This window comes from Diorhabda sublineata, chromosome 7, assembly GCF_026230105.1.
Source record: "Diorhabda sublineata isolate icDioSubl1.1 chromosome 7, icDioSubl1.1, whole genome shotgun sequence".
Taxonomy (NCBI): Eukaryota; Metazoa; Arthropoda; class Insecta; order Coleoptera; family Chrysomelidae; genus Diorhabda; species Diorhabda sublineata.
In genome coordinates, this window is record NC_079480.1 from 18,349,326 (window position 1) to 18,365,585 (window position 16,260).

Sequence of the window (16,260 nt, forward strand, 5' to 3'; positions counted from 1 at the left end):
GGCCTACTTAGTGGTAGACTAAGTGGTTATTTTCCTCGCGAATAAAGAGGTGAATATTCAATATCGCCGCTTTTAGTTATTTGCTCCAATTCTACACCATTAGTGCTTCTATACCACTTTCAACGTTCAACTTATCGTTAACTGTGGCACTAGGAGACTGGCGGACATGAAGAATAACGTAATATTAGGTTTGTCGTTTAAAGGCATATGCACAGGACTCAAGTCAAAGTATTGAGGCTCTCCATCCATCTGACGGTGATGATTTGCTGTTGCCACTGTGAGTACATATATGGGATATGATGCGTACTGGACTGTCCTCTACAAAATCTGGTGTAGTTATTCCATGGAGTTTAGTCCCTTGAAACGAAATCTATATATCGACTACATACTAGACATGTGCTGCGTATATTCACTAATATATTTATGTTTCTAAATTGTCTTGATTTTAGGTCTCTTCTGTTATGTTTTTTTATGATTTCCCAAAAAAACGAAGAGTACGTATCTATTAAAAAGTCAATAGAAAAATTCTTTTCCCCATCTTTAACTTGTTCATGTTCTCCCTGTAAAAGTTTGTATGGTTAACCATTGGGCATAAGCCGTCCCTGGTCTTCAAATAGTAGTGTAGAATTATTTATTCCGTCAAATCCACTACATGAACATACCAAATCATCCATTGAAAATTCATATTGTTTAAATGTATATTTTGGAAAATATACTTAAGAATAAATTCTGATTCAGCAGTTTTGAAAGCCTATAACTGAAATTTTTTAACAATGAGAGCAATATTTTACTTGGTTACTCCCAAATTTTTGACAATTTTTTTGTCAATTCCCAGAACTTTTATTGAAAACAACGAGCTTTAGCCAATCATACGAAAATTTACACTCAAAATAGTCTTATATTAAAAAGAAATGAATTTATTTTTCTTTATATGTGGACGACAAACTAATAAATGATTTATTCTTACCCAAGGCACTCCAAACTCGAAGATCATTATTTTCTGTCCATTCCACTATAACGACAGCGTTCACCTCTCCATTTTCCAAATTACAGAAAATTATATACTCTTTTGGAATCTTAAGGTTGCTTTTGTAGTTATCCAAACGCGGTAGAGTCACATTTATACAGCTAGAATCGAGAAAATTACTTTTTGATAACGTCATGAAGAAAAGCTTTCATGAAAATTTATTTTATGTCTAACAGCGATCTAAAAGAGATGATATATTCATAGAAATTATTTTTTTATGTTAGAAATGTGATTCTACAAAAACTTTATGAATGCTTTTATTCCAAAGATGTTATTAAAATTTCATGAAGGTTTAACTTTCTTTTTTTGATGAGTCAATAATAAGGGTTTTTATAACCAATTATGAGTTGCGACTATTAATAAATTACTCGCCCTCCCTGAAATTTTCTAATATCACATTGTATCAAGTCAACATTGTTTCCATTGTAAATAACCGACGCCTAAATATTTTATATGTAACTTTATATATATATATATATATATATATATATATATATATATATATATATATATATATAATATGGTCATTACTTTCTAAATAATGCAATGAAAAAATTGAACATCAAATTATTGAAAAATATCCCAACTAAATTATAAGTTACATAATTTTATTACAGAATCACCTACTCTCATGAGTCTTGAAAGCCGTCCTTTTCTGATAAATATAAATTTGTAAGTGACAGATTTTCCTGAGTACATTGTTAGCGTCCTTATAAACAAAAACTGAAGATCTCTGAGATTCCCTCATTGATTTTTCTATTTGCTATTCCAGGTATAAATTTTGTATAAATGTTCGTCCCACACTCAATAATATTTGACTAACATTTTAGAGAAACTCTTTTTTTGTTTGTGAATTTCTGGATAGATCCAATTGTCTGGTATTTAGAGATTGATACCCTAGAAAGATCGATTTTTTAGGCTATGAAAGGTTATTTTACCAATAACACTCTTTCTAAACAGAAAATTGTGCCTTTTGAGAATGATGATACACTGTGGATAAGTGAAACGATTCTTGTAGAAGGTACAGAAGCCCGGCTCAAGAATTTCGCAAAATTGAGTTTGCCTCAAAATTTATTGAGATAAGCTGTTTACAATCAACTTATTTCGAACTTCAAAATCGTCAGTCACCTATAATTTTTAATTTTATCATGTTTATTTCGAAATTTCGAAAGGTAAATTTCGAAAAGGTAAAACAAAGCTTATAATGAAACTAATGCAGGTACTTTGAACACAGGGGCCTGTCCTACTGTGATTTTAATATCAGAAACTCAGTGAAATAAACCGGATAATAAGTATAAGACCCCAACTAACATTATACAAGCTAATACTACAAAAAATCACACCGAAACCCTTCTGAAGTTATGGAACATTGCATGCAACTTACACATATGATAATTCTAGGAAGTTGTCAATCAAAATTACTTAGATTTATTGACAATGCTCCATGGTATACACAAATTAAAGTTATGGGCTGTAACCTTCAAATGAAGTCAGTTAAAAAAGAAACATGACACTTATCCAATACCTTCGCATCCAGAGAAGGCTGATAATCATCTTCTGTGTTATCTGCCTCACGAATTACACTGACTTAGTTTAGTTGAGTGAATATCGATAGAATTATATTATTTTTGAGTGAAATTATTTATTTTATCCATTTGCTCATTGTACATTTTACATGTTTTTGTCGCAAATCAAAGACCAATATTTTTGCCAAGGTAAATGAATTCACTAGACTCAGACTCAATTTATCACGCGCTAGAATAAGTCGACGAAGTTTGTATTTATATATGGGTATCTTGTCCACTAACAATTTATCGATTGAGGTCGATTGTTACTTCATGTTGACTGATGTCTTCTGAAGTCTCTTGGGGTCGATTCACGTCACTTCATGTATATTCCGGTGAATTGTTGTCTACTTTTGTCAGATCTTGTCGATTAACAATCCATTCAAGGCGATTAATATCGATTGTCATTTCATGTTGACTGTTGTCTTCTGATGTATTTTGAGGTAAATTTGCATCTACTGTCTATTGAAGCTGATGTCTATTGATCTCTTTTAATGTTTATTGACGTTGATTTAGGTAGAATAACATCAATTCATTTATATTCCGGTGAATTAGCGTCTACTTTTGTCAGATCTTGTCAATTAACAATCAATCGAAGGCGATTAATATCGATTGTCATTTCATGTTGACTGATGTCTTCTGATGTATTTTGAGGTGAATTTGCATCTACTGTCTATTGAAGCTGATGACTATTGATCTCTTTTAATGTTTATTGACGTTGATTTAGGTAGAATAACATCAATTCATGTATATTCCGGTGAATTGGCGTCTACTTTTGTCAGATCTTGTCGATTAACAATCCATCGAAGGCAATTAATATCTATTGTCACTTCATGTTGACTGATGTCTTCTGATGTATTTTGAGGCGAATTTACATCTACTTTCTATTGAAGCTGATTGTTAATTCATGTCTATTGATCTCTTTTAATATTTATTGACGTCGATTTAGGTAGAATAACATCAATTTATGTACATTCGGGTGAATTGGCGACAACTGTTGGCATGTACCATGTACATATACAACGACCTCAAAGATCTATTGTGTCCTCCTATTTTGCTACGATACTGATGATCCTAGTATTTACAGCTGATCTAATAATCCCACTCCTCTCAAAAAGTTCCGAATGTCTCACACTTTGAGAGAATGTGGATAGAGGTTTCCATCTCTGCGTAACAGGATTCACACGCTGCATTATCTGCTAAATATAGCGTCTTCAAGTCTGCATAGAGGCGACGGTGCCCCGACAAGACTCCTTTTAGTATTCGTAGATTACCTTTTATTTAAGCTGATACATTTATCTGATCCTCTCTGGCTAGAGGTTCCCAAGAAACTCTTTGCCTGTCTCAACCCTTGTAGATTTTTCCAATAATTGGTTCTATGCCCATTTTTCCCAAGGATTTCTATATTGTTCTATAGCTGGTATTGTGAAGGGTTTTTGTGTCACTACTTTAACCCAGCAGATTTTTCTTCTCCCCAAGCAATTCAACTTATGTCATTTCATGATATTGGAGTTTAGAGCTCCAATAGCTACTTGACTATCGGACAGGATAATTATCTCCAGTTTGCGATAATTCCTTTGTAGATTTAACTGAACACATTTCCAATTGCAATTCTGTCTGCTGTTTTAGAGCCATCCGTGTATCTTCCAATGGCATATTCGTACAAAAGTCTTTATTATATTAACTATAGATGCTAGAAACAAAAACTCGAGTCACGAATTTAGTGTTTTTAAAATATTGAAGGTAGATAGACCGGAATAAAATGAATTCATCTCGCTCATCAATAGGTATTCAAAAAATGATAAAAAACACTATATGTGATAAAGATAAAACAATGTTTGCATTAGGTAACAAGTTATTGTAGATTCAGCTACAGATCTGGCTATATTTCATTGTATGATTGAGTCTAGCAACCTGGTAATATTAATTTTCGGGTATCAGATTAAAAAACGGCTTACCCCATATTATTCGCAATCAAATCGTCGATAGCATCCGCTCCCTTATAAGTATTTACAACGCGAAAGTAGGTCATCATTTGCTCTTCTCTGGATCTTCTTAAAAAGTCATTCTCTCGTAGAAAAGTGTTACCTCGGAAAACTATTTCACAAGAGGTAGCATGCTCCTCGATACTCACTTCTCTCTGCGTACTTTCAGTCGTATCTAACGGAGAACAAAAAACTGTGCAGCTCGTGAGAGTTAAAACAATCGATGGGATGAGTTTTGTTGGAGGCATTTCTATCGACTCTTTTTATTTGTTTGTCTTCCTCTCGTCCAGAGTTTAAGAAGTTAGATTTGAAATTTAAAGCATTCCTGTTATTGGTTTTCTACGTCGTTTGGAATATAAGAATTGGTGAGTTCATTTTTTTTCTTTGGCTGGAAAAAAGAATTTCCATCAGTAAATCAAAGTTTCGAATAATTTTATGACAAATCTTTCTCGCACTCAAGAGAGGCGAATCTCTTTCATAGTTTGAATTATTTTTCAAATAAAATTTTCAATGAGTCATAATTGAAAGCAAGGGTTTTAAAAATCTTTTTGTAGAATTTATTTCTATCGAAAACAAATATTTAGAATTTCACAAGCTATATTTTTTTGCATAATACTTAAAAATTTTAAGAAAAACTGGTAAAGGCATCCTCAGTGATTTTTTGAAATATTGAGAAAAAAATAAAATGATAATTCCAAATATTTGTTTCAAAATCTACCTTAGAAAACAGTCAATCTTCCTTCTAACTTTTATACGGAATTAACAATTAAGAAAAAACCAAATGGACTAATACCCGAAAGCTCACAGCATATAAAGATGTGCTTGACTTCCACTGAACAACTTATTGAAGATGAATGTACAAGTGAATACACACGAAGATGACTTCATTGGGCCTTCAATTCTAAGATCCGAGGTAAAGGCAGCTATAAGGTCCTTGGAGTGACACAAAAAACCGGATCCTGACAACATACAGGGTGAAATATTGATGTGCGAATCAGAAAATCAGTTTATTGATAATCCAATCCATCACGAAATTGGATTGCGCTTTGGATATGATAACTCAATATTGAGGTTAATAAAACTACTTTTTACCTCTTTATAACGAATTTTAGACCAACCTAACATCAACATAACAAACCTCAGTTCAACGAATTACTCGATATAACGAATATTTTCTTGTTCCCCTCCGATTTGTTATATCGAGACTGGACTGTATTTCGAAACACCATCTATGACAGAGAAATGATTCCAGTCACAATCAACACACTTTCCTCATCTGTCCGGAAGCTTTAGTATCCCTTTTTTTGTAAAAATCTCTCGAATTGTCACATAGCAATTCGTGCAGGAAGGATTCTACCTGCGCATTGCATTAGAATCGCAGTCAGCCAAGTGCCTCTTCCAACGGACCAAATAAATCACATGGCGACAAATCGGTACTATGAGGAGTGTTCCCCAAACTTATTCGTTTAACGTGTTTCTTATCGTGAGCCGAGCTGTATGCGGTCTAGCGTTGTCTTTCAGCTATGTCGCAACCTGTATACGACACCTTCCTCGCAATTTAATTTTGCTTCACCTGGCGCGCCTTCGTCTTCTTCCTCCACTCCATAAACGGGCGTTTACTCTCCGGAATACCAAATCTCGTCTGTGGTGAATATGCGGTCCAATAAATTTTCTCCTTTTTCCTCATACTCCTGCTGGAGACGCGTGTGAATTTCTGTTCAAAATTTAGAAGTCTTGGCACCCAACTGGTTCAGATTTTGCGGTAACAGAGCCGTTCATGAATTACTTGCTCAATAACACGTTCGCAGATAGCGAATTCTTCGTTGTTATCACTTGTGTAAGCCTCAAGTAGCAAGTCTGCCACCACTTCTCAGTATTTCTGGAAAGCGGAACACCATTCATACACTTGAGTCTAGTAGAGGCTTCAATATCCAAAATTATCAAGTAATTTTCCATAAATTTGACCAAGAAACGAATAAATATGCATTGCGTAACAGTCACTGGTACATCCTTTGTGTATATGGCTACGAACATTGCATTTCGAATTAGTTGAACATCCACCATATTGATCAGATCTCGCCTCCAGTTTCTTAACTTCAAGCTTCAATTGCAGGAAAGATATTTTCAACATACTAAGACGTTATCGCATTCATAGACGCTTATTTTGGAGGGTAAGTCGTCAATTATTATAATAAAGTGATGATTTTGTTACGAATCCTCTATCTACATTCATGTGAAACACTACGAAACTGCAGAGCACTACACCTGGGACCGATTGAAATAGAGACGATCTCCAGCAGCTGGACTTTCTAAGGAGAGTGGGATTAGGAGATTAGTAAATACTGGGAACCCGGAGCACTACCCCAGGAAGCATATGAAATAGAAGACGAAGATCTCTAGCAGCTGGACTAATGAGAGTTGGATTTGCAGATTCGTATGTTTAGTGGTAAGCTTTTCAGCACAGCTTTCTAACAATGGCGGATATTTTTCAATGCAGGAGAAAACGATTAAAAATGTTGATTAGTATGATGATAATTTTGTTTGTGAATTTTTATATATTTCACACAAAATACCAATGAATATACGAAATTGAGTTACATTTTTTCCCATAACTCAATTTTTTTTAGAACTATTGGAACGTATGATGCGCAATGAAGTAGAAAACTATAATTTTCCCATTCAAAGCACAAATGCTATTACATTGATCCGCATTGCATTTCATTGCATATGTGTATTAGAAATAAATCAATATGCGTGGAGTGAGATGGCGAATATGTTATTTAAAGTGTTTACACTGTTAAAAGTCCAGCGCGTCTTATTGTAAGCCGATGGAAACCTTATACTCGAAAGCTCAAAGCTTATAAAGATGTGGAAGACTTCCGCATAACAACTTGTTGATGATTAACGTACAAGTACACCCACGACGATGTGCCTTCAATTCCAAGATCTGAGAACAGCCGTAAGGTCCTTAAAACACGACAAAAAACCAGGTCCTGACAACATACAGGATGAAATATAGAAATCAGTGTGCGAAACGCAAAATCAGTTTCTTGATATTTTGTACACCCTCTTTTAAAACCTTCTATGATAGAGGAAAGTTTCCTGAAAACTGACTGCAGTCAATATATAATAATAGCGGACATCGTATTCTTTATAATATAGTAACAAGTGATAGAGTATGCTCATCATTTTATGACACTTCTACCCGATAGGAGAGCTGGAGCTAGGAGAGTGTTTGGATTGAAGAAGATTCACCAAGACATACAATACGCATTATGGCGAAAAAGCAAAGGTCTGTCAAGAAAGTTATACACACAGTTTTAATTCATCAAAAGTTAATACTGGTCGCAAAATATTTCTGAAGACATACAAACTTCAGTGAGGAGCATCATACAGTTTTTTTAATGAAATTGCAGCACCACACAAAATTGTGATAAGAATTAATTGTCATATATCCTCCTTGCAATGTTCACAGCTTCCTATTTGTATAAACTTAACGAATCACTGCCTAAAAGTGAGTTCTGATCGCAAACGGCTCATTTCTAAGGAAATAAAAACTACAGTAACGAGTATCGTACACAGTGTTTTTCAATGAAATAGCCGCACTATGCAAAATTTTAATTGTGTATGTTTACCGGAGATTTATCAGTTCCCACATTTCGATGTAAACTGAATTGAATACACAACCATTGTGTTCGTCTTCTGATCGGCATCGAATCTCATATCCCTATTTTCCCCTCACATATTTAAAGCAGTTTAATAGAGTTGTCTAATGTGAGTTGAATTTAGTTTGTGGTTCTACAGTTTGCAAATAGATTTCAATCATCTGAATTAAATTTGTTTCCTCTCGGTATAAAGACCATGAATCAAATTCAAAAGCTTTTTTTTCATTCATCAATTGACTCATTATATTATATAAGACAAAAAAATATAGAAGTAACATTAGTAAAATAGATATCTCGCTTATGAGACAAGATGATGAGAGAAATGGAAAAAAACTGCTTTGGATAGTGATGTCTTCTTCATAACATGAAAAATTTTAAAGCCATACTCAAATATTCATTGTATATTGTCTTCAAAGATTGTTTGTTATTCTATTTGAAATGAAACGATATCACACTTCACGTATTTTTTCTAATTAAAAAGTTAGAATCTCATGGAGTAATTACAATTTTAATAACGAAATTTTTGGATTGATAACAAAACTTATGGCAATTTTTTAAATGATTCACTATAAGTTCTATGCAAGCGTTTTTGTGATTATCTAGTATAACATATTGTCTATTTGTTGAATCAATTCATCCAGATAAAGCAATTAAAAATAATTTGATGAGTGTATATATGGCAAATAGGGAGGTCAAACAACATCCGTTGGGAAAAATATCGATAAGCTCTTGCTTTATGACGTGAAGTACGACGTCCCGTATCATTGTATTCAAAATATTTTCCATAAATTGAAGTAATTCGAATTCAGGCAAATGTAAATGTATTTCTCCTGTAAACGTACCATCATTTAATAAATAAAAATAAATAGGAAAAGTCGAGATTTTAGGGCGAAAGCGGAGTAAGAACCACGATGACAATGAATTAAAAGTCTCATATCGAAAATTATTTTTTGAGGTAATAGATTGTTCGACAGGTTCCAAGATCTAAAGGGATTAAATTCCTTACATCTTATGGAACAATCAAAATTTAGTGAAGTGTTTTCCTGACAATCTGCTAAACTGAAATTAGTTTATTCAAAGCATTTGATTTTGTCCGTCTTGAGTCAGAATTGAATGTACTATATATAAAACTAAAATCCTCAAACCTAATAAGATTGCCGAGCATTTAGAGGAACTAGGAGAAGACGCCTGGAATATATAAACTGTAATGTAATCATGACTCTCTACTTCCGCCTTCTAACGAAAGAAGTTTCTTGGTATTGAATCGGATCAAAATTTACGTACGCAATAAAGAAAAGCATACTATTCTCACTGAAACAAAAGGAAGAGTTTTATAACCATGTTATTATTAAGTTTTATGGAAAAAATTAGAAGAATGGGTTTTAATTTCGAATAAATCATATTTTTATAGAGGGGTATGTTTGTTTCCTTAACCATTTTAAACGATATTCAGGCGAAAATTGGACCCACATTGCCGAAAAAAAAATCCGCCTCCTGCGGCCTCACGCTTTTATACATTATTATGACCTCGTAGTGCATGCCTTAAGCAAAGAGAATGCTAGGCATTCACCCTCGAACAAAGTCCACGGATAGGACATTCTACTTATCATTTCGACAAGTCTTTATCATCAAGTTTTTCGTGCGTAGTCTTCTTCCTCTTCCACTAGTTGTGTGGGAGATTCCGGGAGGTTCTTCCTTTCCTGAAGGATTAGCTCTGATGTGTATATACCCTTGTATGTCGTTGCGGTGGTTCTGTCGTCATTAAATACACCACCACACACTTTTCCATACGTTTTTTCCATTAATCAAAGCAGTGCTGGAAGTCTTCTTTGGTGAGTGCTTTTAAGAGCTCTGTCGTTTTTTGTTTTACCGCTTCCATTGACTCAAATCAGGTCCTTTTCGAAGCAGTTCTTTTTCCAACCTTTCTAACCTTTCAAGAAAATCTGTACAGTCCCGTTGACGTAAGAGCTTTTGGTCAGAGGTCAGATTTTTTGGTACCAACTTCGTACAGTCTTTTGTCATGAATAATTCCTAGTGTAAAATTTTTCTAGCCGTTTCTTTATCGGCCTTTACAGCCTCGGCAATCATTTGGATGTTCATTCCACACAATTTGGTAGATTTTGACTATTTGCAGAGCTCAAATAGTCACAGATGTATCTCCAGCTTCTCGAATAGCCTTCATCTTCTCGGATTTCTCGTTCACCACCTTCACCTGAAACTTATATTCTTCATCTCAATCAACCCTTCGTACCACATTAGATCGATAGCTCTGCCTATGTGGAGAAAAATTAAACCTGTTGATTCTTTGCACTTTCAACAAATAAACCGATTAAAAAGTAGACGTTGGAAAGAATCGATAACTGATATACTCACGAAGAAGAGGTACACAAGCTTTCTACTCGTGAAAACCGACTTGTGCACTGGAAAGAATGAAGCATAATACATTTGAATCTATGCTATTCGACGATGTTGTGGAAAATATTCATGGTAAACCAGCAACATATCAACATATTCGTTTGAAATTGAATGTAAAAGGCGTGGTAAGTACTTAGGACAATATTCATTGGATTTTAATTTAAACTTGAGGATAATGAATCATGCCGAAAATAAACTAAGCGATATTTAAGAAACCTGAATTTCGGAGATGAATGAACCATTTGGCTCTAAAGATTCTGAGTAGCTTTTTTGGGTAACAAACCACTTTAAAGTAAAAATATAGACTGCTGCAATTGAACGAATATGTGTTAGGAAGCTTGAATTTTCGTATTTTGATTAACTTTTATAAAGTATTTCCCCATTTGTTCTATTTTCTGCATGCAAAACCAGGATACTACTGTGCCTTAGTGGAATCACAAACACTAATTAAGTAACGTAAGTGAAAAATCGCAAATAGATAATATACTTTTGACCGAAGCGTGAGTTTACGTCCTTTATGCCCCTAGATTAATAATGTATTGTGGTGGTGAGTAAAATGTCTGCTTTTCCCCACATTTTTTGAGCCTCATACAAATTGAAAGTTCCTTTCAATATTATGTGATTGCAAATCGGAAGAAGACATTAAGTAAGGTAGAAACTAAATTAAGTAAATAATGGAGAACAAAACTGAGTATGGTGAATGAGAGGTCCCATACTCATTTTGTAGTCATATCAATCAACTAATAGGGATCAGTTAAGGAAAAGGTCAAACTTTTGTATACTATAAGGGTAGCAGATAGAACATATGATTTTGTTGTAGGGTTTGACATGAGCAACTAAAAATTTGGTCTATCGATAACAAAATTACTCGTATATATATATATATATATATATATATATATATATATATATATATATATATATATATATATATTCATGTCAGTAGAATCTTGTTGTTTATTTATTGTTATATAACTAAATTAGATAATTGATCAGTTCGTTAGGTTATTCTCGTTCACTTTCTCATCATCTTTTTAGAGTAATCGAATATAACTCATTCAAGTCTGTTAGAGCATAGTTAAGAGAATTGGATTAGAGTGAATTTTTTTACGAAGACATCAAAATTTGATTTTTGTTATTCTCTGTTATCTATTCATAAATTTCTACTAATTAATTAATCAAAATCTTGTTATGTGTGACAGTGATTTGTTTATTCGTTATTTTCTCGGCTTATTATTAATAACCAGAAAATCAGAGAACCAGAAAAGGTCAAATACTCTCTTTAAATAAGCTTAAATTAGTTAATTAGTTTACTAGTTATCCATTATTGGTTTTATTTTATTAACTTCTCTTTCACAAGACCTCCATTTTTATATCTATAACAATCACCCTTGCGCGGTATTATATTAACATTTCAATTTAATCTTAAGATCAATCAACAACTTCACGTCACAAAGTTCACTTAAATGATTACCCAGCTAAGGAAGGCTAAGTTAACTAACTAAGATCTTACTCAACAGCATTCTTAGATTTCTTATACGTTTCGTACACTAATTGACGACACCTCAACATATATATTACCTGTTATTAACAAACACAGCCTACAAACTAGAAAGGTTTGATCCCCTTCAGTCTTATCACTACTCCTGAAGTGTCAAGGAGCTCAGCATCAATATGATTATTAAGTCGTAGTTAATGAATGGTGGCAAATATCACTATATATAGTTTGGTAATTGGTATCTATATTAGATCCTTGTGGAGAGAGTTGCTTCGAGTGTACCAAGATGCTTTTCCTATCTCTTTATTCTGGAATCTTTGGATGAATTTTAGATTACGTTGACTAGCACAGCCTCATAGTTGAATACCATACGACCAAATAGATTTAAGAGTATGTTTATAAAGAATAAGTTAATTGAATTCACAGAGGGTGATCCTATTCAATTTGAAGTGGTTCCCATTTTTCTAAATATGAGCTTTCCAGTGAAGTTAGCAATTGAGAGTTATACCTCAATACTTTGCTGTATTTGTGTATGGGATTTCTTTTTATATTGTTAGGTGTATGTTGTTGAGCTCTATTGGTAAAGTTTACGTATTGATTCGAATTCATTTATTTTTATCCTCCACTTTTTCGTCCATTTGCCTATTTTATTAATTGACAGCTATCACTTCTCCATCGCTATTTCCTACTGATACCTCTAGTATCGTCTTCAAAGGTAGCTAGAGTTTTATTTTATAATTAAGGTAGGTCATTCGAGTACAAGAGCTATAGTAGAGATTCCAACACACCACCCAGTGGCACTTCTTGGTAAATTCTGAAGAGCCTGTCTTAGATGTAGGATTATAAAATATAGATAAGTGTATAGGCAAATACATACCAAACTTCATCGAATATTGTGCATCAGAATTTTCAGCGATTTTTTTGTGACAATGGTGATTTGGTGAACCTCATCGATAGTAAATTGGCTTTTTCTGAACCCAAACTGATTACATGGAACGAAGCTCACTTTTCCTAGAGTTACGACAAGTCCAAAAGACAGGCCGTCAAGCAGGTTTATTTTCTACAATTTTTGAGAACTTTGTTTAGTATATATAAACGAGTTAGTCAGTTTATAATTAATAGTCATAGTGAAGTAAATTTTTATATAAGTTAGTTTAATCTAGTCTACATATTTAAATAAATTAAATAAGTGGAATACAGTGTATAAATTTATCACACCGATAGAAATAGTTGAATAAATAAGAAAAACATTACAGTGATTACATGTGTTAGTTTAACTATTGTTTTTCTTGATAGTCGTCTTAGTACTTCATCGGGAATGAGATCAATTCCGGAAGCGTTTCTAGGATCTAAATTTTCTCAAATCACTTTCATAATATCTTCAGCTAAATCTCTTCTTCTCATTCTGGTATTCCTTGGTCAATATTATCGTCCATTTCATTTGGCTAGAAAGTGAACTTGATGTTTAACGAATCTATCAGACTTTCGTTTTTATTATATTGTCAATAAGGGCTCTAGATTTTCTCATCGGTTTTTCCTTTCCTCAGATTGAGTTTTTGATTTCTCTTGGATAATTGGTTAGTTTAGGTCTTGTTCTAATAATAATAAATATTTTATTCGTTTCACGATTGCTTCGATCTCTGCATCTTAAAACTATGACAGTATGTTAGTTCATTTATCAATTCTAGTCTGTTCTATTTTTCTTTAATACTTTCACTAACGACAATTATTGAATGATCCGAGTTCGTGCTTTACCCTTCGTCAATTTGCATATGATTCAATAAGAACCTGCCCATCAAATCATGAATTTTTATAGGTCAGTAGACCAGTAGGTAGACTTGCCTTTTGATACACATCTTCGCACATAAAAATTATTTTCCTCTACTTTTCAGAAACTTTTGGTTTTTGGTATTGATAATTTCAGATTTGGTTTGAGTTTTATCAGTTTTAAATTTTATCTCTACCTGATCCAGGAGATTTTATCTAATTATTATAGCATTCCCACCATTAGCTACATTTTCAGGATGGATGGTATGATATCTTCCATATCTCAATTTTGTATACGCTTGTGTGGTAAAATGTATGTCCAATGCTTGCAACTCTTCTTGATGTTGTATCATCAGTTAGTTGACATTCCATTATTCCTTAAATATTTTTTTGCTTTGCTATTGATCCCCTCCAGATCACTTATGCTTTTCTCTATTGTAATCCGTTTTCCTAGTATCTGCCGCAGTGCCTGTTCTAGATTAGTCATTTACTGTGACTTTGGTTATTGTATTTCATTATTTCCAGGAATTGAAGCTTTCTGCACTGTAGAACTAGCTGCGATTTTTAGACTGAAGAATTTCTACTCAAATACTCATTATATCACTTACACTATAAATTTTATAGTATTTAAGTTTTCATTTTGTCTATACCTTACCATGAACATATAAACATTTCTAACAGTATTATTTCTTGAATTCTAGGTTACACATGGCTTCTAGGATTTTAAAACCTGTTTTTAGTTCTCTAATTATATTTTCAGGTCTACAACATATATAGTATAGTTTTTTTAGGCATATTTTTTAGGTGTGGAAACAAAATTTTAAATTTTTTTTCTCAAGTATTTTCACCCCTATTTTCTATCAGATATAATAATTCTGATTCATTCATAGTTTTGAGATTACGAAAAATGAAAACAAATATTTATAATTGGATATGGCTCTATTGTTTTTCAAAATATTCTCCATTCAGACTTCTGCCATGCGTTTGGAACAATTGTCGACGCATATTTTCCATCCCGATTGAGATTGACTCAACAATTCGATGTTTTGACTGTACAAAAACGTTTCTGTTTGAACTGACGTGTGAGAGCTCGCATTGACGTACTGGAAAATGATTCGTTTTCTGCGATTGATTTTCCAGAATTCACGAACATTTCTGGCAAACAAATGCTGGTGTATCATCCAGAATTGACCCTTATACGTTGCTCTAATGGAACAGTAATATAATTTAAGTTGTTTCATTTTAAAAAATATAACTTTGACATGGGACACTCTGTGAGATTTTTCATACTTCTAAAATGTGGAAACTGATGTTGGCTATAATCCCTCAAATTTCCAAATTGATATTTCAAAAGAGAAAGGAAGCACACCAATCAATCACCTTGTATTTTTTAATAATTTTCTCCACTAGATATTTGGTAATTGTTTATTGGAATGAATGTGGACTTCTTACAAGTTTTGAATTAAGAAGCTATCCAAAAAAATGTAAATATCCGAAACTTCTCTTTATCATCGTCATCATTTTCAAATTCCTTCCAGTGGAGCAAGGATACCTGTCAGTGTATCAGCAGCTGTGATAAAATGCCGTTATCCTCATGAGTCTTTCTGTGGGTTCCGTCCAAATTTGTTAACGACGGCTCTCCATCTTTCTCTATCTCGGGCTATTTCTGTAGCTTTTTTTCATGTACCTAGATGTATGTCTACCGTTTTTCTTCTGCTAGTTGTATTACAATTAATTGATTGTCTGGCTATGTTTGCTGCTATCCATTTCCATTTTCGATTCCTCATCGTTAAGTCTATTTTCTGTTCTTGAGTTATGTTTCAGATTTTTGGCCAAAAAATTTTACATTCAATTCAAAGACATCGGTGAATATGTGTAGTACATGTTTTTGTTATATTTCGGCCCCTTATAAGAGAACAGATTTTATATTGTTCTTAAACTGTCTGAGTCCATAGTGCACGGATATTTCTTCACACTGGAGAAAATTTATTGTTCTCAAAAGGTAAACATCGTATAAATCCACCATTATTTTCAGTTCTTATACTGTTTATACAGTAAAAAAAACTCATAGTCCAGTATGTAGATATGAAATTGTATACTGTTATTCATCCAATTTAAACATAATAGTTGGGCATGTAGTCCAGTCTCATCTTATATATCTGCATTGTTGTAAAATCGATTTATTAATTAATTATTCAATTATCATACAACTGAATCTCTAATGGCGTTGTACGCTGGTCCTTTGATTGATAGCCGTGAGCGAGAAGGGATCGTTTGGCATTACGACCTTCCAGTTACAGTTTTTCATATACAGTGAGATATTTTCCTTTCTCTAATC

General features: G+C 33.3%; 1 protein-coding gene across 1 annotated transcript in view; it reads right to left on the reverse strand.

Annotated features, from left to right (window-relative positions):
* LOC130446478 (uncharacterized) overlaps positions 1–16,260 on the reverse strand; it is a 40,684-nt gene that overhangs the window by 18,201 nt on the left and 6,223 nt on the right. Inside the window, exons 2-3 of the mRNA XM_056782763.1 lie at positions 4,551–4,965; positions 968–1,128 (exon numbers count right to left, since the gene is read on the reverse strand). Coding sequence (XP_056638741.1) covers positions 968–1,128; positions 4,551–4,825 — 436 coding nt within the window. The 5' untranslated portion in view covers positions 4,826–4,965. The remainder of the gene's footprint in view (positions 1–967; positions 1,129–4,550; positions 4,966–16,260) is intronic.